The sequence below is a fragment of the Carassius carassius genome, chromosome 46, assembly GCF_963082965.1.
Source record: "Carassius carassius chromosome 46, fCarCar2.1, whole genome shotgun sequence".
Classification (NCBI taxonomy): domain Eukaryota; kingdom Metazoa; phylum Chordata; class Actinopteri; order Cypriniformes; family Cyprinidae; genus Carassius; species Carassius carassius.
In genome coordinates, this window is record NC_081800.1 from 13,274,477 (window position 1) to 13,289,471 (window position 14,995).

Genomic DNA, 14,995 nt, shown 5'->3' on the forward strand with positions numbered 1-14,995 from the left:
ACTCTATAGGTCAAAAAAGAAGCCATATCTAAACATGATCCAGAAGCGCAGGCGTTTTCTCTGGGCCAAGCCTCATTTAAATTGGACTGTGGCAAAGTGGAAAACTGTTCTGTGGTCAGACGATCATGGCTGCTTAGAAGAAGGATCCGGGTACTGAAATGGCCAGCCTGCAGTCCAGATCTTTCACCCATAGAAAACATTTGGCAGATCATAATGAAGAAGATGCGACAAAGAAGACCTAAGACAGTTGAGCAACTAGAAGCATGTATTAGACAAGAATGGGACAACATTCCTATTCCTAAACTTGAGACCCCAGACGTTTGCAGACTGTTATAAAAAGAAGAGGGGATGCTACACAGTGGTAAACCTGGCCTTGTCCCAACTTTTTTGAGATGAGTTGATGCCATGAAATTTAAAATCAACTCAGTTTAAACATTTGATATGTCATCTGTGTTGTATTCTGAATAGAATATTGAAATTTGAAGCTTCCACATCATTGCATTCTGTTTTTATTCACAACTTTTTTGGAATCGGCTTTGTAGATGTTTAAACTGGAAAATTAGACAAAATACTAAGGAAGAAAACATTTTATGCAGTGTTTAAGGACCTTTAAACCAGTTTAAACTGGTATTTGTTTTTTTGAAACATGGTAGCTGGTTTCAGGTCTAAGCTGGTCCCAGATGGTGATTACTTGTAGTTGGTATGACTAGCTGGTTGCTGTTTGTAACTTGGACTAAGATAATCTACCAGCTAGTCATCAGCTACTATGTTTCGAAACAACCTCTCAAGTGTTTCAGACCACCCACCTCTGGCTCATATCTGATTATAATCTCATATTCCATAGCGTAACGGATATTGCTGATGTTGAACTTGAGGCCAGCGCCATCTTTAACCCGAGCGAAGCCCGGACCCGTCCATGTGACCATCTGACCTGGTTGTCTCTCTCTATGCACTGTGCTTATGCTGGGCTGAAAACAGATTCACATTAAATTCACAGTGTAGTGCAAGGTGTGGATTGGCTGATGAAGGAGGAGGTGGAGTTATCTGAAGGGAAACTTACAGTTTGCTGTAGCTGTCGGATGCGTCTCAGTGCTGCCCTCTGCTGCTGGGCAATGTGTCGGTGAGGATGACGACGGTTTCTTCTCAGTTGATTATTGAGATGCTGCACACAGTCAGTCTCAGCCTGAGGCCTTGGGTTGCCCTAAAAAACAAGCACACAAACTTAAATATGCAGTATATAACCAGAATATGTTTAATTAGATATTGCATCCCACATTGCAATGTGCTCAACTTCCAACTTCAGACCTTTCAAAAGTTATCACTGTTCCAGAAATTTTACCAAATGTGACTTGTAATGTCTTTTGTGACTCATTACCTGACCGGATGGCCTAAAATTAAGACATTTTTATACAAAATTGGATTTAAAAAAATGTGATACCTGAAGAAACATGCAGTAGGCAATGACAATAAAAGATGCTACTGGTATACAGTACAATGAGGATCAGTAAGATTTTATTCAGGGAGGATGCAGAAAAGACATGTATAATGTTACAGATTAATGGTTCAAATATGCTATTTGAACTTTTTATTCATCCAAAATTTCTGAAAAAAAGTATCACAATTTCCACAATTATATTATTCAGCACAAGTGTTTTTTTATTATTTATAATATTTTTTTCTAATAATTATCTCTCTCTCTCTCTCTCTCTCTCTCTCTCTCTCTCTATATATATATATATATATATATATATATATATATATATATATATATATATATATATTAAAACAGAAATGTCAATAATATTTCAGATTACTGTTTTTTTGTTTTTTCAAATGATTATATAATACAGCCTTGTTGAGCATTAAGAACATTCTTAACAACCCCAAACGTTTGAACATAACATGACACCCTTTCTAGAGAAAGGTTAGTGAGGTGGCAGGAGTTGAAAGTGTGAACTGGAGTGATGATGTTGAAGGGACCGAGAGACTGTGAGAGACAGTGTGAACCAGACAGTGCTGGTGTGTGTTTATATGTGTGGTGTGCATTAATAATGCTCTCTGACAGGCTGGCACCTCTTCTGCTCTCTGATCTTATTCTGGGTCACTTCAGACTTTGGAGCATTCTGCAGTTCGTCTGCATGTTTTTTTGTGCATGCCACAGTCTGCACAACCTGAGTGGGGTACAGTGAACCATCCTGGGAAAACCTACTGAATTATGATGAATCACAAAATCACTTTTAAACACTTAAATTCAACACTTAAACACTTTATTAAACACTTTATTCCCCTAAATTAAAAATATTGATTTAGGGGAATAAAGTTGTTTTTGCACTGAATTTTTAACCAAAGCTATCACCAAAACCAAGTGTTACAAGGATATCAGATAGACATGCTGCTCTGATTGTTTTGTCTCACAGAAAAGTGGAAGTCAAGTTACCTGAGGGTAACACTCACATCAATACAAACTGACAAAGAAGGCGGTTTTACACATTACATCAACATTTATGGACTGAAAGATTTTTTTCACAGACATATTACTCGATCTATGTGCTTGATCCTGTTTCCATGACCCATGATACCAGCATCACCCCCAAGAACATAACAGACACCTATTCATAACAACAGGAAGATTTATAGTAGTACCCTGATAATATGACATGAACTCTGCAGTTTAGTCTGCCAAAAGGAAAAATAATGCACAGTTAAAATGGCAGTATTAGGTGGACTTCAGAAATGTGATCTCTGTGCAGCTGAGCATTCTTACTCACTGGAAGAGCAGGATCATCAGGGGAGTGACCCAAAGCTTCCTCTGCTTCATACTTGTTATTATCCAGAGAAGCACAGAAAAATGCAGGCTGCACTTCAGAACACTGCCGACCAATCAGATGAGGCCGACACTCACACTGACCGTTGTCCATCCTGCATCTGAAGGTGAAAGAGAACAGAGTTTAGAGAAAACTGTCATGGATATCTTCAAAACGATTCAGATCAAGGTTTTAATGATTTATTTTCATAATGAAATCAGTTAATATTCTGTGGAAGCCCTGAACTGTGAGTAAATATTTTTTTTTCCATAACTTTTTCCATAACTTTTTTTGTGTGTTGATGTTGTTGTTAAAATTGTATTTAACAGACATTATTTTAAAGTGTTTTAAATTTGTCTTAAAATGAAACGGGGGGAAAAAACATCTGGGAAACAGATTCAAAACGTTCATTGTTTTCACTACTTCGGCACTTCCATTCAGTTCAGTTCTCTAAACAAATGAAAGATTTCTTGACTTCGGTACCCATCCCAATCAAATCCCAAAAGAATGCAGGATTTTAATCTTGGCATATCAAGGCTACACCCAGATACCAGACACTTCCTTATTTCTAATCATGGGTAATCACATTTAAATGCAATAACTGACATCAGTGAATCACCTGCTGCTGGTTGCTCCACCAAAGTCACAGTTGCAGGGTCTGCAGCCAGCCAGATCATTACTGAGTCCCCAGTATTCAGGCTGTACACAAACAAATACATACATGCATATTCTGGATTTTCACAATTAAATCTGCAAAACATTTTTGGTTATTGTTTAAAGAGACAGTGAAGCCGTACCAGACATTGGTTGCAATAGCGGCCGGTTACGTATCTTTTACAGGAGCAGTCACCACTGATCTGATCACACGGCACCCCCAGCATAGTGATGCCACGGGGGTCACAGTTACATGCTGCCAACGACATACACATAAACACAATAAATGTCATATACAGAGGCCCCTTGGTGAGCATAAGTGACTTCTTTCAAAAACATGAATAAAATTTATAGAGCCCAACCTTTTGTATTTTTCAAAATGTAAACAGTTTCTAGTGGTCAACTGTTACTGGAACACGTTCATAGTGAGTGTGATTAACTTGAGAAGAAATGACTTCACATGCACTACACACACACAGTCACTTACGCTGGCATCCCAGTGGGTTGTCAAGACTGAGTCCATAGTGTCTCTCTTTGCAATAGTCACAGCGCTGACCCCTGACGTTCTGCTTACAGCGACACTGACCACCAATCATACCCAGATCCAGATCAGTATGACTGTCACAAACTCCACCCTCTACAGATCCCACCGGGTCACAGTCACAGGCTGAACACATACATAGGAAACAACATGAACAACAGGCAGGAAAAAAACATGCAAAAAAAAAAATTCATTTAAATGAACAACTTACGGATACATGCTACCGGGTCTCTGATGTCTCGAGTTGGATCCTGATAGTAAAAAGGTTTACAGGTCTCACAGTTGCGGCCCATGGTGTTGTGGAGACAGTTGTCACACACACCTCCACTAACATTTCCCGTAGCCAGATACACCGCCATGTCAAAGTGACACTGGTTGGAGTGACCGTTACAGTTGCATTCTGGGAAAAAAGACATAAATTAAGAATTATTTGCCATTTGTATTAGAATAAGTACATTTTCTTGAACTTCTACATGCACGTGTACAGGATCTTACCCCTGCATCTGTGTGTATTATCAGTCTCGGCGGGCCTCCAGGGAGCATCATGGTAGAAATCTCTACAGCGCTCACAGTTTAATCCCACAGTGTTGTGCTTACACACACAATGTCCATGAATCTTTCAAATGAAAAGGATGGGATTTATTAAATAGTGTGCTTCATTCACAATCTAACAATAATCATGCCGTTTTGAAATCAAAACTACAAATCATTTTGACCGATACCCACCATGCCTGAATCCCTGGTGGTCACTCCTTGTACTGGTGCACACTCTGAAGCGTGACCGTAGCAGAAGCAGCTCCCACGCACAACCAGCTCATACAGAGCATAGTAATATTTCTGTAGCACCTCCGGACGCCGGTCAAGCAGGTTATCACCCAGAGTGTGCAGTTTAGTGAAGTTTATCCGTAGGTTAGTGATCCGCAACAAATCTGAGGGAAGATTGTTAAAGCACTGTGTGATTGGCAGCTGCATTATATGCAGTGCAGAATACACAAAATGTACACTTGTTATAGTAAACTAATAAATTGGCCATAGTTCATCCAAAAATGTTAATTTACCCTCAGTCTATTCAATATAAGTTTGTATTTTTCATTGGAACAGATTTGGAAAAACTTGCTCACCAATAGATCTTCTAGAGTGAATGGGTGCCGTCAGAATGAGAGTGCAAAAAGATGATTTACACATTACAATAATCCACAACTAATCCACACAACTTCAGTCCATCAATTTATATCTTGCGATTAGCTGTGTGTTTGTATGAAACAATTTCATTATTAAGATTTTGTCAACGTCAAACAAGTCTTCTATCCATGATATTGTTGCTTACATGAAAACAGCCCAAAACTGTTTAAACAGATATGTTGGTAAATTGTGATGTGAGTGACTTCTTCACAGCTTGAAGCATTATTATGGATTATATAATCATATTGTGTTACGAAGTGAAGGTTTAAAGTTGAAACACTTTAATGATAGATTAGTTTCTCACACACATGCAGCTTCACAAGATCTTAATTGATGGACTGGAGTCATGTGGATTACTTGTGGAGTATTGTGATGTTTGTAATCACTCTCATTCTGACGGCACCCATTTACTGCAGTGGATCCATTGGTGAGCATGTGATGTAATGATACATTTCTCAGTATTTGTTCCAATGAAGAAACAAACTCATTGACATCTTGGATGGCCCGAGGGTGAGTACATTTTAAGATAATTTTCATTTTTGGGTGAACTATTTCTTTAATAATCCTATGGACATAAGGACTAAATACATTTTAATAAAAAAAAATAATGCACAACAGTTACATGGTAAAAGATTTGTTTTAGTTCACTAACCCTGAATGTCAAGACTGTATGGGTCTTTGACATGGATAGCAGGATCAAGCACTTTGTAGATGACCTAAAAAATTATATTAATACAATCAAATAGCAGGACTGAATTTAAAAGTAACAATAAAACACAGATTGAAACATATCCTTATTAAAATATCCTCAGCACACACTCACCTCTCCTTCAGTGGACGGCTCAATGTCAGAGTAGCGCTCCTCACAGATGACCTCATCAGTAAACCGCAGCGAGTGGGCAGGAACCTGGGGGAAAGTCTTGGTGCAGTTGTAGGCGTAGTAGCGATATGGCCTCCATGTACGGCCAAAATCAGAAGAACGCTCAATTTTCATAGCAGCAGGCCTAAACGTCTATGAAGATGCAAACGGAAGGTTAAACTCTTTAGCAGTGAAGAAGTTGTTTCACTTTTTACTGATGTGTATCAATTTAAATGTATACATACTTTAAACTTCATGATGAGATGAGTAAAATGGAACTCGGCCTCAAGATTCAGTCTAATACTGACATTTTCCTCTCCTGCACACAAACAGATGAAAGAAAACTGAAAGTCAATTATCTAGTATTCAGTGGAACTAATACAGTCTATTTTTTCATTACAGATGATTGAGTAGTCAGTCAAGTATATTATTTTAATATACAGTATACACTGATTAACTGTATATAACAATGATTTGAATCATTATTAAAGAACAACACGTATTATCATCATGTATTATTGGAATAAAAAAGAAAAGAAAAATAGGAACAACAGAAACTAAATTAATTAATTTATTAATATACAAATCATTACAAATTATTGTGTGAAAACTAAAAAAACTAAGAAAAAGAAAAACAAAACAAAAAAACATAGATTTCATATATTTCAGGTAGTTTAAAAAATATTTAAATAGTTTTGAAAATGTTTGCATTCTATGTTTTAGATTTTTTATTTTTTTTATTTGAATGTACAGTACAATATGGAAGCCTGTATACACCACTAAATATAAAACAAAACAAGGAAATTGTGACTTTTTATCTCAGAATTTCATAATATAAACTTGCAATTCAGACTTCTTTTCTCAGAATTGTGAATTTATATCTCGCAATTCTGACTTAATTACTCACAATCTTGACTTTATAACTCGCAATTGCGTGATTTTCTGAGAAAAAAAGTCAGAATTGTGAGATAAAATGTCACAATTAAATTTAAAAAAAAAAAAAAATTGTATGCATTTAGCAGACGCTTTTATCCAATGCAACTTACATTGCATTCAGGCTAACAATTTTCTCCCATCATGTGTTCCCCGGGATTCGAACCCCCAACCTTGCACTTGTTAACGCCATGCTCTACCACTTATGCTACAGGAACACTTACATTTTTAATTTTCTATTCAGTGACGGAAACAGGTTTCCATAGTATACATTAACATTAACGTATACTAATAATAATTTACTTTAATAATCATTAATTTAACTACACTTATGTATTAAATAAAAACAACACAATAAATAAATAAATAAATACATTTAATAATACATTAATCAATGCTAAATTTTTCATTAGTGAAAAACCTATTTGAAAAATGAACATGACGGTTTTTCTCATGTTTTTATTTCCCCCTAAATCCTAAAACTTAAGTTTAAAATAAAAACTTTCAAAGTGGTCCCAGGCTTTTGGGCCCTCACACACCGTTTACAGACTGCCACCAGGTGAGTTCTCCTCTGCTGTCTCTCTGGTAGATGACATTCTCCACCCTGTGGCTCTTGCTGTGATGATAGGCATCGTACGGCTTCTGAGAGTCACACTTAAAGCACTTATTTAAATCCTGCACAAAGACACAAGAAAGAAAGAGTGAAATAAATGTTCATACTGAAAAAGCACTTAGCAATGGCTGTGCAGTCTGTGCAGCCTCTCAACACCTTTTTCAGGTACAGTTTGATTTATAACAACTTAAACCAGCATGGCTCGTGGCTCAGGTAGCTGTCCAGACATACAAAAAAAAAAAAATGAAATTTTTAATATTCTGAACAAAATAATCGCTCAGAATGGGGGGCACATTCCATGCCAACCTGGAAGTAGAGGAGGAGAGGAGAATAGGCCATCTGGATTCAGGTCAGAACATGAGCGTTATCGTGGACGAATGCCAGAGCACTTTGTCTAAGCCGAGTTGTTGTCATGAGCAACAAAACCTCCAGCAGTGGCCTGGCTGAACCGACAGAGACACGTGTATTTCTTCAACACCCTTGAAAAGGTCACAGCAACAACCAGGAGACACTCAGTATCTATTTCACATCTTCACAAGCTCTACAGGACATTGATATCAGCACTGTACAATATTGTTCTTACCACACACTAGACACATGCTTACTTGGCTAGTTTTGAGTGTGAGCTGCCAACAATAGGATTAGAGTGATCAACTGGATTATCAACTACAGGAATGCTGTGCTGGGGCCCTGCAAAAACCACATTTCTCATTACTCTAGCTAGCGCGACTTAACAGCTCTGTGGATTCACACAATTTAAGTGTGTGGACTGAAATAAGGGATAATAGAGATAAAGAAAGACACTTTCTAATATTTGTGGCAACCCACTCTAGTTGAGGATACATTTTTTGATGCAAGAATATACACATAATGATAAGAATGGTAAATATGGATAAACTTATATTTATAAAAATAATGACCTGGATATGTCTAAACAGTCATTTTTACACTGAAAAGACACCACAATTAATTTACACATTAGTTTCAATAAAATTAAGAAAATCAATTTTTTAGGGTTAAGATATTTAATTTATATTTAACCATCCATCCATTCTTATTCATTCATCCATCCTGATTCATTCATATGTGCTTTTCGATATTAATAATAAATAACAGCACAGTGAATTAAAAATAGCATTTCCATTTGACACTCTTGACAGATACATCACATCACAGAAATATGGAGAACTCTGCAGACACCCTACTGACAAACACATTGTCAGACCGCTGACAGGTAACTCCTGCACTGAGGACAAAAAGGGTGTTAACTCTCCCTGTCTAGGATGTATGGTGCCTCCAGGCAGTTGAACAGTTTATCATTTTCATGCACCCAAAACACTTTAATGAGAGGAACATACACAGAACCTAAAAGAACACCAAACATTTTAAGAAGACATTCATAGAACATTAAACAGCCAATGAAAATACATTTTATGAGGGCAGAAAAGAGTGCTTTATAGACATCTGGAGGAAAAGGGAGGAGTAGTGATTCAGGATAAAAGAGGAAAAGCAAACAGTGGTAGATTTAAGAGATGAATACAAGATCTTTTAAATCACACATGCATCGCACAGAAAAGCCTAAGGACACAGATTTTTACTTCAGTGAAAGAGGTGTGGCGTACTGAGCGACACACGTGCAAGAGAGAGAACAAGTGTACAAGTGTATAGCCTATACTGTGTGTGTGTGTGTGTAAATTAAATCACATATATTGTGGCATCCAAACAAACAGTTTTAATGTTTTATAGTTGTGAAGGAACAGTTAGATGAACTAGTTGAAACTAGATTTTTGGGTGAACAATCTTTTTAATTTAAGTCCAAAAATTCCCACACAATAAAAGTCAATGGAAAATCCCTGCCATGACAGAAAAACGATGTTTAATTAAAATCAACAACAGTGATATTTTGATGAATGGTTACATTTTCTTATATGCAAATTTACCTCACATTTAATTTTATTTATTTTTTTATCTAAAGGGGCTGTGTGCATGAGCACATCTATCTCCATATGACAAATATTTTGCATGAGCACAGGGCAAGGCCATACATGCACGAGCAGAGAGCATGGTTTACACAGCATGAGATCATATTTCTGTGTCTATATGAAAGAGAAACAACATTTCAGGAATACTATTGGGTTTACCTGCAAATGACTGACAATGCAGTACTGCTCAGGCCCATCCAGGCCACAGGTAGAGGTGGCGGTCAGGTTAATAGCTCGGCCAATCAGAAGGTTTCCAGTAGCCGGGTAACAGCTGCCTTCCATGCAGCCGTGTGGAGTGGAGGGCAGCTCCTGAGCCACAACTGAAAGAACTTGAGAGGACACAGACAGGAAGTGGAGGCCATTAGCTAATTATAATTTGTTTGGATAATTTTTAAATACATAAATAATGTATTACATATTTGCTATTATGTATAATATGAAAATATATTAAGGGCTGTATCTCATGGTATGTATGTTTATTATATTCAAACTGAAGGTGGTGCACAATGACTTGTGGATAAATGTCCCTTTCTACTTGTTGCAAAGTGACTTCTGATATACATGTACCCTAGGCTTTTTGCAGTGCCTTTTGGACATACTTCCATTTACATTCACCATAAATGCAAATTTCACTTAAGACGGCCAAGTATTCTACAAAGTCAACAGTGTTGTGACTGGAATGTACCTGTTTCTAAGGGAGTGGTCAATGGAATTAGTCCACAGCAAGATAAAGTAAAGAGTCAAGCAGCAGTTCTTCCTGACCCATACCACACTTTCCCTTTAAGAACACCACATGACAGCCAATGACTGGATGGCATTGCTTCTGATTGATGACTTCATGCAGCTCAAGTTCCCATCCAGGCGGCAGAATCAAAGTCTGAGGGTTTAGTTTCTCATTGAGTCAGGAAAATAACTGACTTTGTTCCACATGGTTACTTCTGCATAAGGAGTGCTCAAAATGCACTTTGTTTGCCTTTCAAAATTCACACTTCATCATAGGGTTATCAGTTTTATTGTTTATTTCTCTTTATCCAACCATTAATTTATTGATGGATGATACTTTAATATTTCACTAAGCATGTATTCAGTAAATCATTCAATTAGCCACTATTCTTTACACAAGAGTGCAGATAAGTCTACAAAGTTCATAACAATATGGAAACCTGGCACCTTCTCAGTAAAAAAAAAAAAAAAGAAAAAAAAAAAAAGCCAAAACAAGCACCGTAAATTCCATCTGATTGTGTCAAGGTGCTAAACAGTGTTCCTTCATTGAAAGGCTTTCTTCTTAACACACGTACTGTAAATTTCCACATAATGAATGAATAAAGGTCTTGATCTTTGAAATGTGTGTCCGCACACATCCGACTCTCCCTGGGTAAACAGTCATGCTATAGGTAGTTATAGTTTTAAGCTAAACATCTAAAACCAGGACTCAGTCAGTGCTTATAGGCTTATATAATTGTAATAATATATAAGTTATATAAACTATTAAAATAAATAACAAAACACATAGTACGAACACAATAAATATATAAACTAATAATAATAAAAAAAAAAAAATTCTCTACAGGTCTAGCATAACATCTGATAGCATATCCAGTGGAGTTTACAATTACATCTCTCAAGGGAACGTTGACCTCTATGTGTGTGTTTGTGTATGGTTTATTATATTTGTGAGACTGAGATCCAGGGATTCCCATAAAAAAAAGAACATTTCAAACACCTGTCCTACACAATCTTGCTAGTTTTCTAAGTAGATAGTATTTCAAAGGCAATCTAATTATAGGACGGGCGTCTGAGGAACTTTCATAAGCACAGAGTGTGATTATTCTTTACAGGCCACACACACCAGAAAACACCATTTCTCCACAAAGAGTTTTCTGCCTTATGAGACCTTACACTGATGCATCCATCATCACAGATTCCCTGAGGCAAAGGATGCATTTAACACTTTTTCTCCATGACTTCTCATGTTCTGACTAGCAAGTGTGAAAACATGACCATAAGTGTGTGTGTTTGGGGTTTAAGTTGTAGGCAAGAATAGGTTTTGACTGTTTTGCCATAGTCTGTCATTGAGCCTCCACACATTCTTTTTCTCCTTCAAAGAGTCAAAACAAACGTGGATAAGACTGATAGAGGGAAAGAGAGATAAAAAGGCAACACCTATAGAAAAATGGATGAACATCAGTAAGAAGTGGATTATTCCCTCTTAAAGGGTTAATTCACACCAAAATTGGTCATTAATTACTTACCCTCATGTCGTTCCAAACACGTATGAAATTCGTTCATCTTCGGAACACAAATTAAGATATTTTTGAGGAAATACGAGAGCTTTCAGACCATGCCAGTAACACAACTGAAACCTTCAAGGCCCAGAAAAGTTTAAGGACATTGTTAAAATAGTCCATGTGACATTTGTGGTTCAACCTTAATGTTATGAAGCTACGAGAAAAGTTTCTGTGCACAAAGAAATCAAAAATAACTTCTTCTGCTTGCAAACAAGGCACAGCACAGGCATGTTCTACATCAGAGCCCTAGCTCCTGCGTCAGCAGCAATACACACATGCATCGTGGTACTATCATAAACATGTGTCAAATGACACAGAAGAGATGAAATTTTTTCTTTGCACACAAAAAGTATTCTCAACACAAGATCACAAAAACAAGATCACAAACAAAGGTCTTTTATGTCGAGGTAGGCACATGGCTGCCCGCCCCCCCCCAACTCCCATAAACTACCTCAACTCTCTTACTTTACAACACACACAGATACAAGACAAACATCTGGCTGAAGACACAACAACATCTCCGGTTACAGAGGCAGATGAGCATCTGCAAAGTTACAACAATACAGGAATGCCAAGCCAGGAAAATGTCATTCATTAAGAGAAAAATTCCAGGTCTTAAAAAATTCTCATCTGTAACTAAGGAATGGCATTCCACAAACATTTGACGACAAGCCACCACATGTGTTGCACTGCATGTAACACGGAAGTTGAGACAACAGCAGAAGAGATCTATGTGTCCCCAAACAATATGATTATGATAACTAGGGATGCATGACATTTTAGTGCCATTTTATTTTTCTGACCAAATTAGTGATTTCTTCCCACATTGAAAAAACCTATATAAACATATATGTTTCAATATAGGTTTTGATATAGGTTTTTAATATATGTGACATATATAAAATTGGCCGTTTCCTATATTATATGTACATATATGTACATATATGCACACACATATATGTACACACACACACACATATATATATATATATATATATATATGTATGTACAGTACACATATATGTACATATATGCACACATATATATGTACACATATATGTACATATATGCACAAATATATTTACACGTGTACATATATGTACAGATATATATGTGCATACATATACCTATATAGGTACATATATGCACGTATATATGCACCTATATGTTCACCTATAATAGTAAAATTAAAAACCATTTTGTTATACATTTCCTTCTTTTCCACTATCTTCATACAAGAAAGAATTGACCTTGTAAATGTTTCTGGAAAATGTGTAGATATCATAGTTAATATATCATGTTAATATATTGGCATAGTTAAATTCCATAACATGACAATTACATGTGATACCAATTTATGTGCATACATAAGTTCTTGCATAATTTTTTTTGTTAATTCTTAGTTTTTGCCTTGATAATAGAAAATATGAGCTAGGCATCATGTATGACAGTCAAAAATTAGATATGAGCTACAAAATAACCAGATCCTGCCATTAGCTATATATAAGACATATCTTGTATGTATAGGGCTTATATGTGGATATGAAGAAGCAATACAGGGGACCTACATTTTCTGTATATGAACATATATGCTCCTCAATTTTGCCTATATGTGACATATATACGCATATATGCAGCATATATATTATCATATTCTTTCCATGTGGGTTATCTTGCAGTTAATGGTCCTTATTGGATATTAATATGTGCTCAATATGAATATAAAGTTTTCATATTGTATATTATAATGTTATGATCCCTCAGTTAATAAGTGGACTTATGCATTGTAATTCAGGGGAAAAAAAGGTGGGCTACCATAGACAATGCACTGTCAAACCCAGAACTGGAATGTGAAAGAAATATATTTTATATACTGTATATATATATATATATATATATATAGTGAACCTGTGCAGCTATAAAGTCAAACAATCACAATTGAATACCTGGCAGATCACACCTCCTCTATATCAATATTAATGGGCACAGAGCCCACAGCAACAGATAATGGACTTGTTATTTTGCCAGAAAAATTCTGTAAACCACAAGTCCATGTTGTTTCTGATTATTAGCACTTGAATTCCTGAGAAGCCTTGGACAAACTTATTCAGGTGTCCATCTTCCATTATAAAGTTCTAGTGTACCTTGGGCATGAATGGAATGAAGGAAGCAAATAAACAAACAAACTTCCTCTCATTCAGATTTTTCTATTGACCTGCGACATGCCATCCACTTTTTTCCAGTTTTTGAATGAAGTCATGCTTTCATGTTTATTTTACCATGCTATAAATCAGGGGTGACCAAACTTGGTCCTGGAGGACTGGTGTCCTGAAGAGTTTAGCTCCAACCCTTAGTTAGACACACCTGAACCAGCTAATCAAGCTCTTACTAGTCATACTAGAATATTCCAGGCAGGTGTGTTGAGGAAAGTTGAAGCTAAACTCTGCAGGATACCAGCCCTCCAGTTTTGGCATCCCTGCTATAAATGAGCTGACCTGGTTTTCTTGTCAGGATAATTGAAGCGAAACTGGGATGATTTCTGCTAAAAACATTACCTGCAAAGCCGATTTGAAAAGCTTGGCTCTAATTGGTCAAATTGAATTTAAGTACTGCACTTAAAAAAAAGACAACTAACAGAAATGAAATACTTACCAAGAGTCACAAAACACTGATGTTCCAAATCTACACTGCCGTGCAAAGACAAAAGACCATAACTTAGTTTTTTGTCGAAAATGAGTTTTTTATATTTTTGGAACATTCAAGACATCCTTACCGCTCTTTCACTTTGTTTGGAATGCTCAAATTGTTTTTTTTATGCTCATTCTGACTTTGTGTAGGTGCGAGTCAATATGAAGTTACGGTGCCGCTTTGGAGTTATACGGTGTTCTGCCTTTTACTGTCCATTAAAGTCTGCTGACAAACAAATTAGATTGCAATCTACCAAACAGCTCCATATAACAAAGCACTGTAAAGACCAGATGCCTTGGCAGCAATACGTAATCTTGAATAGCCTTTAAAGGTTTTTTGTTTTTTGTAATGGAGATTATTCATCAGGCTATCACTTCTAGTTGGAAGCATGTGGACTCGAATGCCATTGCTAGCATGATCAATCATACAATTAGTAGCCTACTAACAGTTT

At 36.5% G+C, this 14,995-nt stretch overlaps 1 protein-coding gene across 2 annotated transcripts in view; it reads right to left on the minus strand.

Annotated features, from left to right (window-relative positions):
* The window catches only part of LOC132129186 (laminin subunit beta-1-like), a 59,836-nt gene that overhangs the window by 16,448 nt on the left and 28,393 nt on the right, over nucleotides 1–14,995 (minus strand). For both annotated transcript variants that reach the window (XM_059540683.1, XM_059540682.1), the window contains exons 3-16: nucleotides 9,728–9,897; nucleotides 7,513–7,648; nucleotides 6,286–6,359; nucleotides 6,005–6,193; nucleotides 5,834–5,897; nucleotides 4,726–4,928; nucleotides 4,495–4,615; nucleotides 4,211–4,399; nucleotides 3,946–4,125; nucleotides 3,602–3,714; nucleotides 3,424–3,503; nucleotides 2,769–2,925; nucleotides 1,061–1,201; nucleotides 807–968 (exon numbers count right to left, since the gene is read on the minus strand). In XM_059540683.1, coding sequence (XP_059396666.1) covers nucleotides 807–968; nucleotides 1,061–1,201; nucleotides 2,769–2,925; nucleotides 3,424–3,503; nucleotides 3,602–3,714; nucleotides 3,946–4,125; nucleotides 4,211–4,399; nucleotides 4,495–4,615; nucleotides 4,726–4,928; nucleotides 5,834–5,897; nucleotides 6,005–6,193; nucleotides 6,286–6,359; nucleotides 7,513–7,648; nucleotides 9,728–9,897 — 1,979 coding nt within the window. The remainder of the gene's footprint in view (nucleotides 1–806; nucleotides 969–1,060; nucleotides 1,202–2,768; nucleotides 2,926–3,423; nucleotides 3,504–3,601; nucleotides 3,715–3,945; nucleotides 4,126–4,210; nucleotides 4,400–4,494; nucleotides 4,616–4,725; nucleotides 4,929–5,833; nucleotides 5,898–6,004; nucleotides 6,194–6,285; nucleotides 6,360–7,512; nucleotides 7,649–9,727; nucleotides 9,898–14,995) is intronic.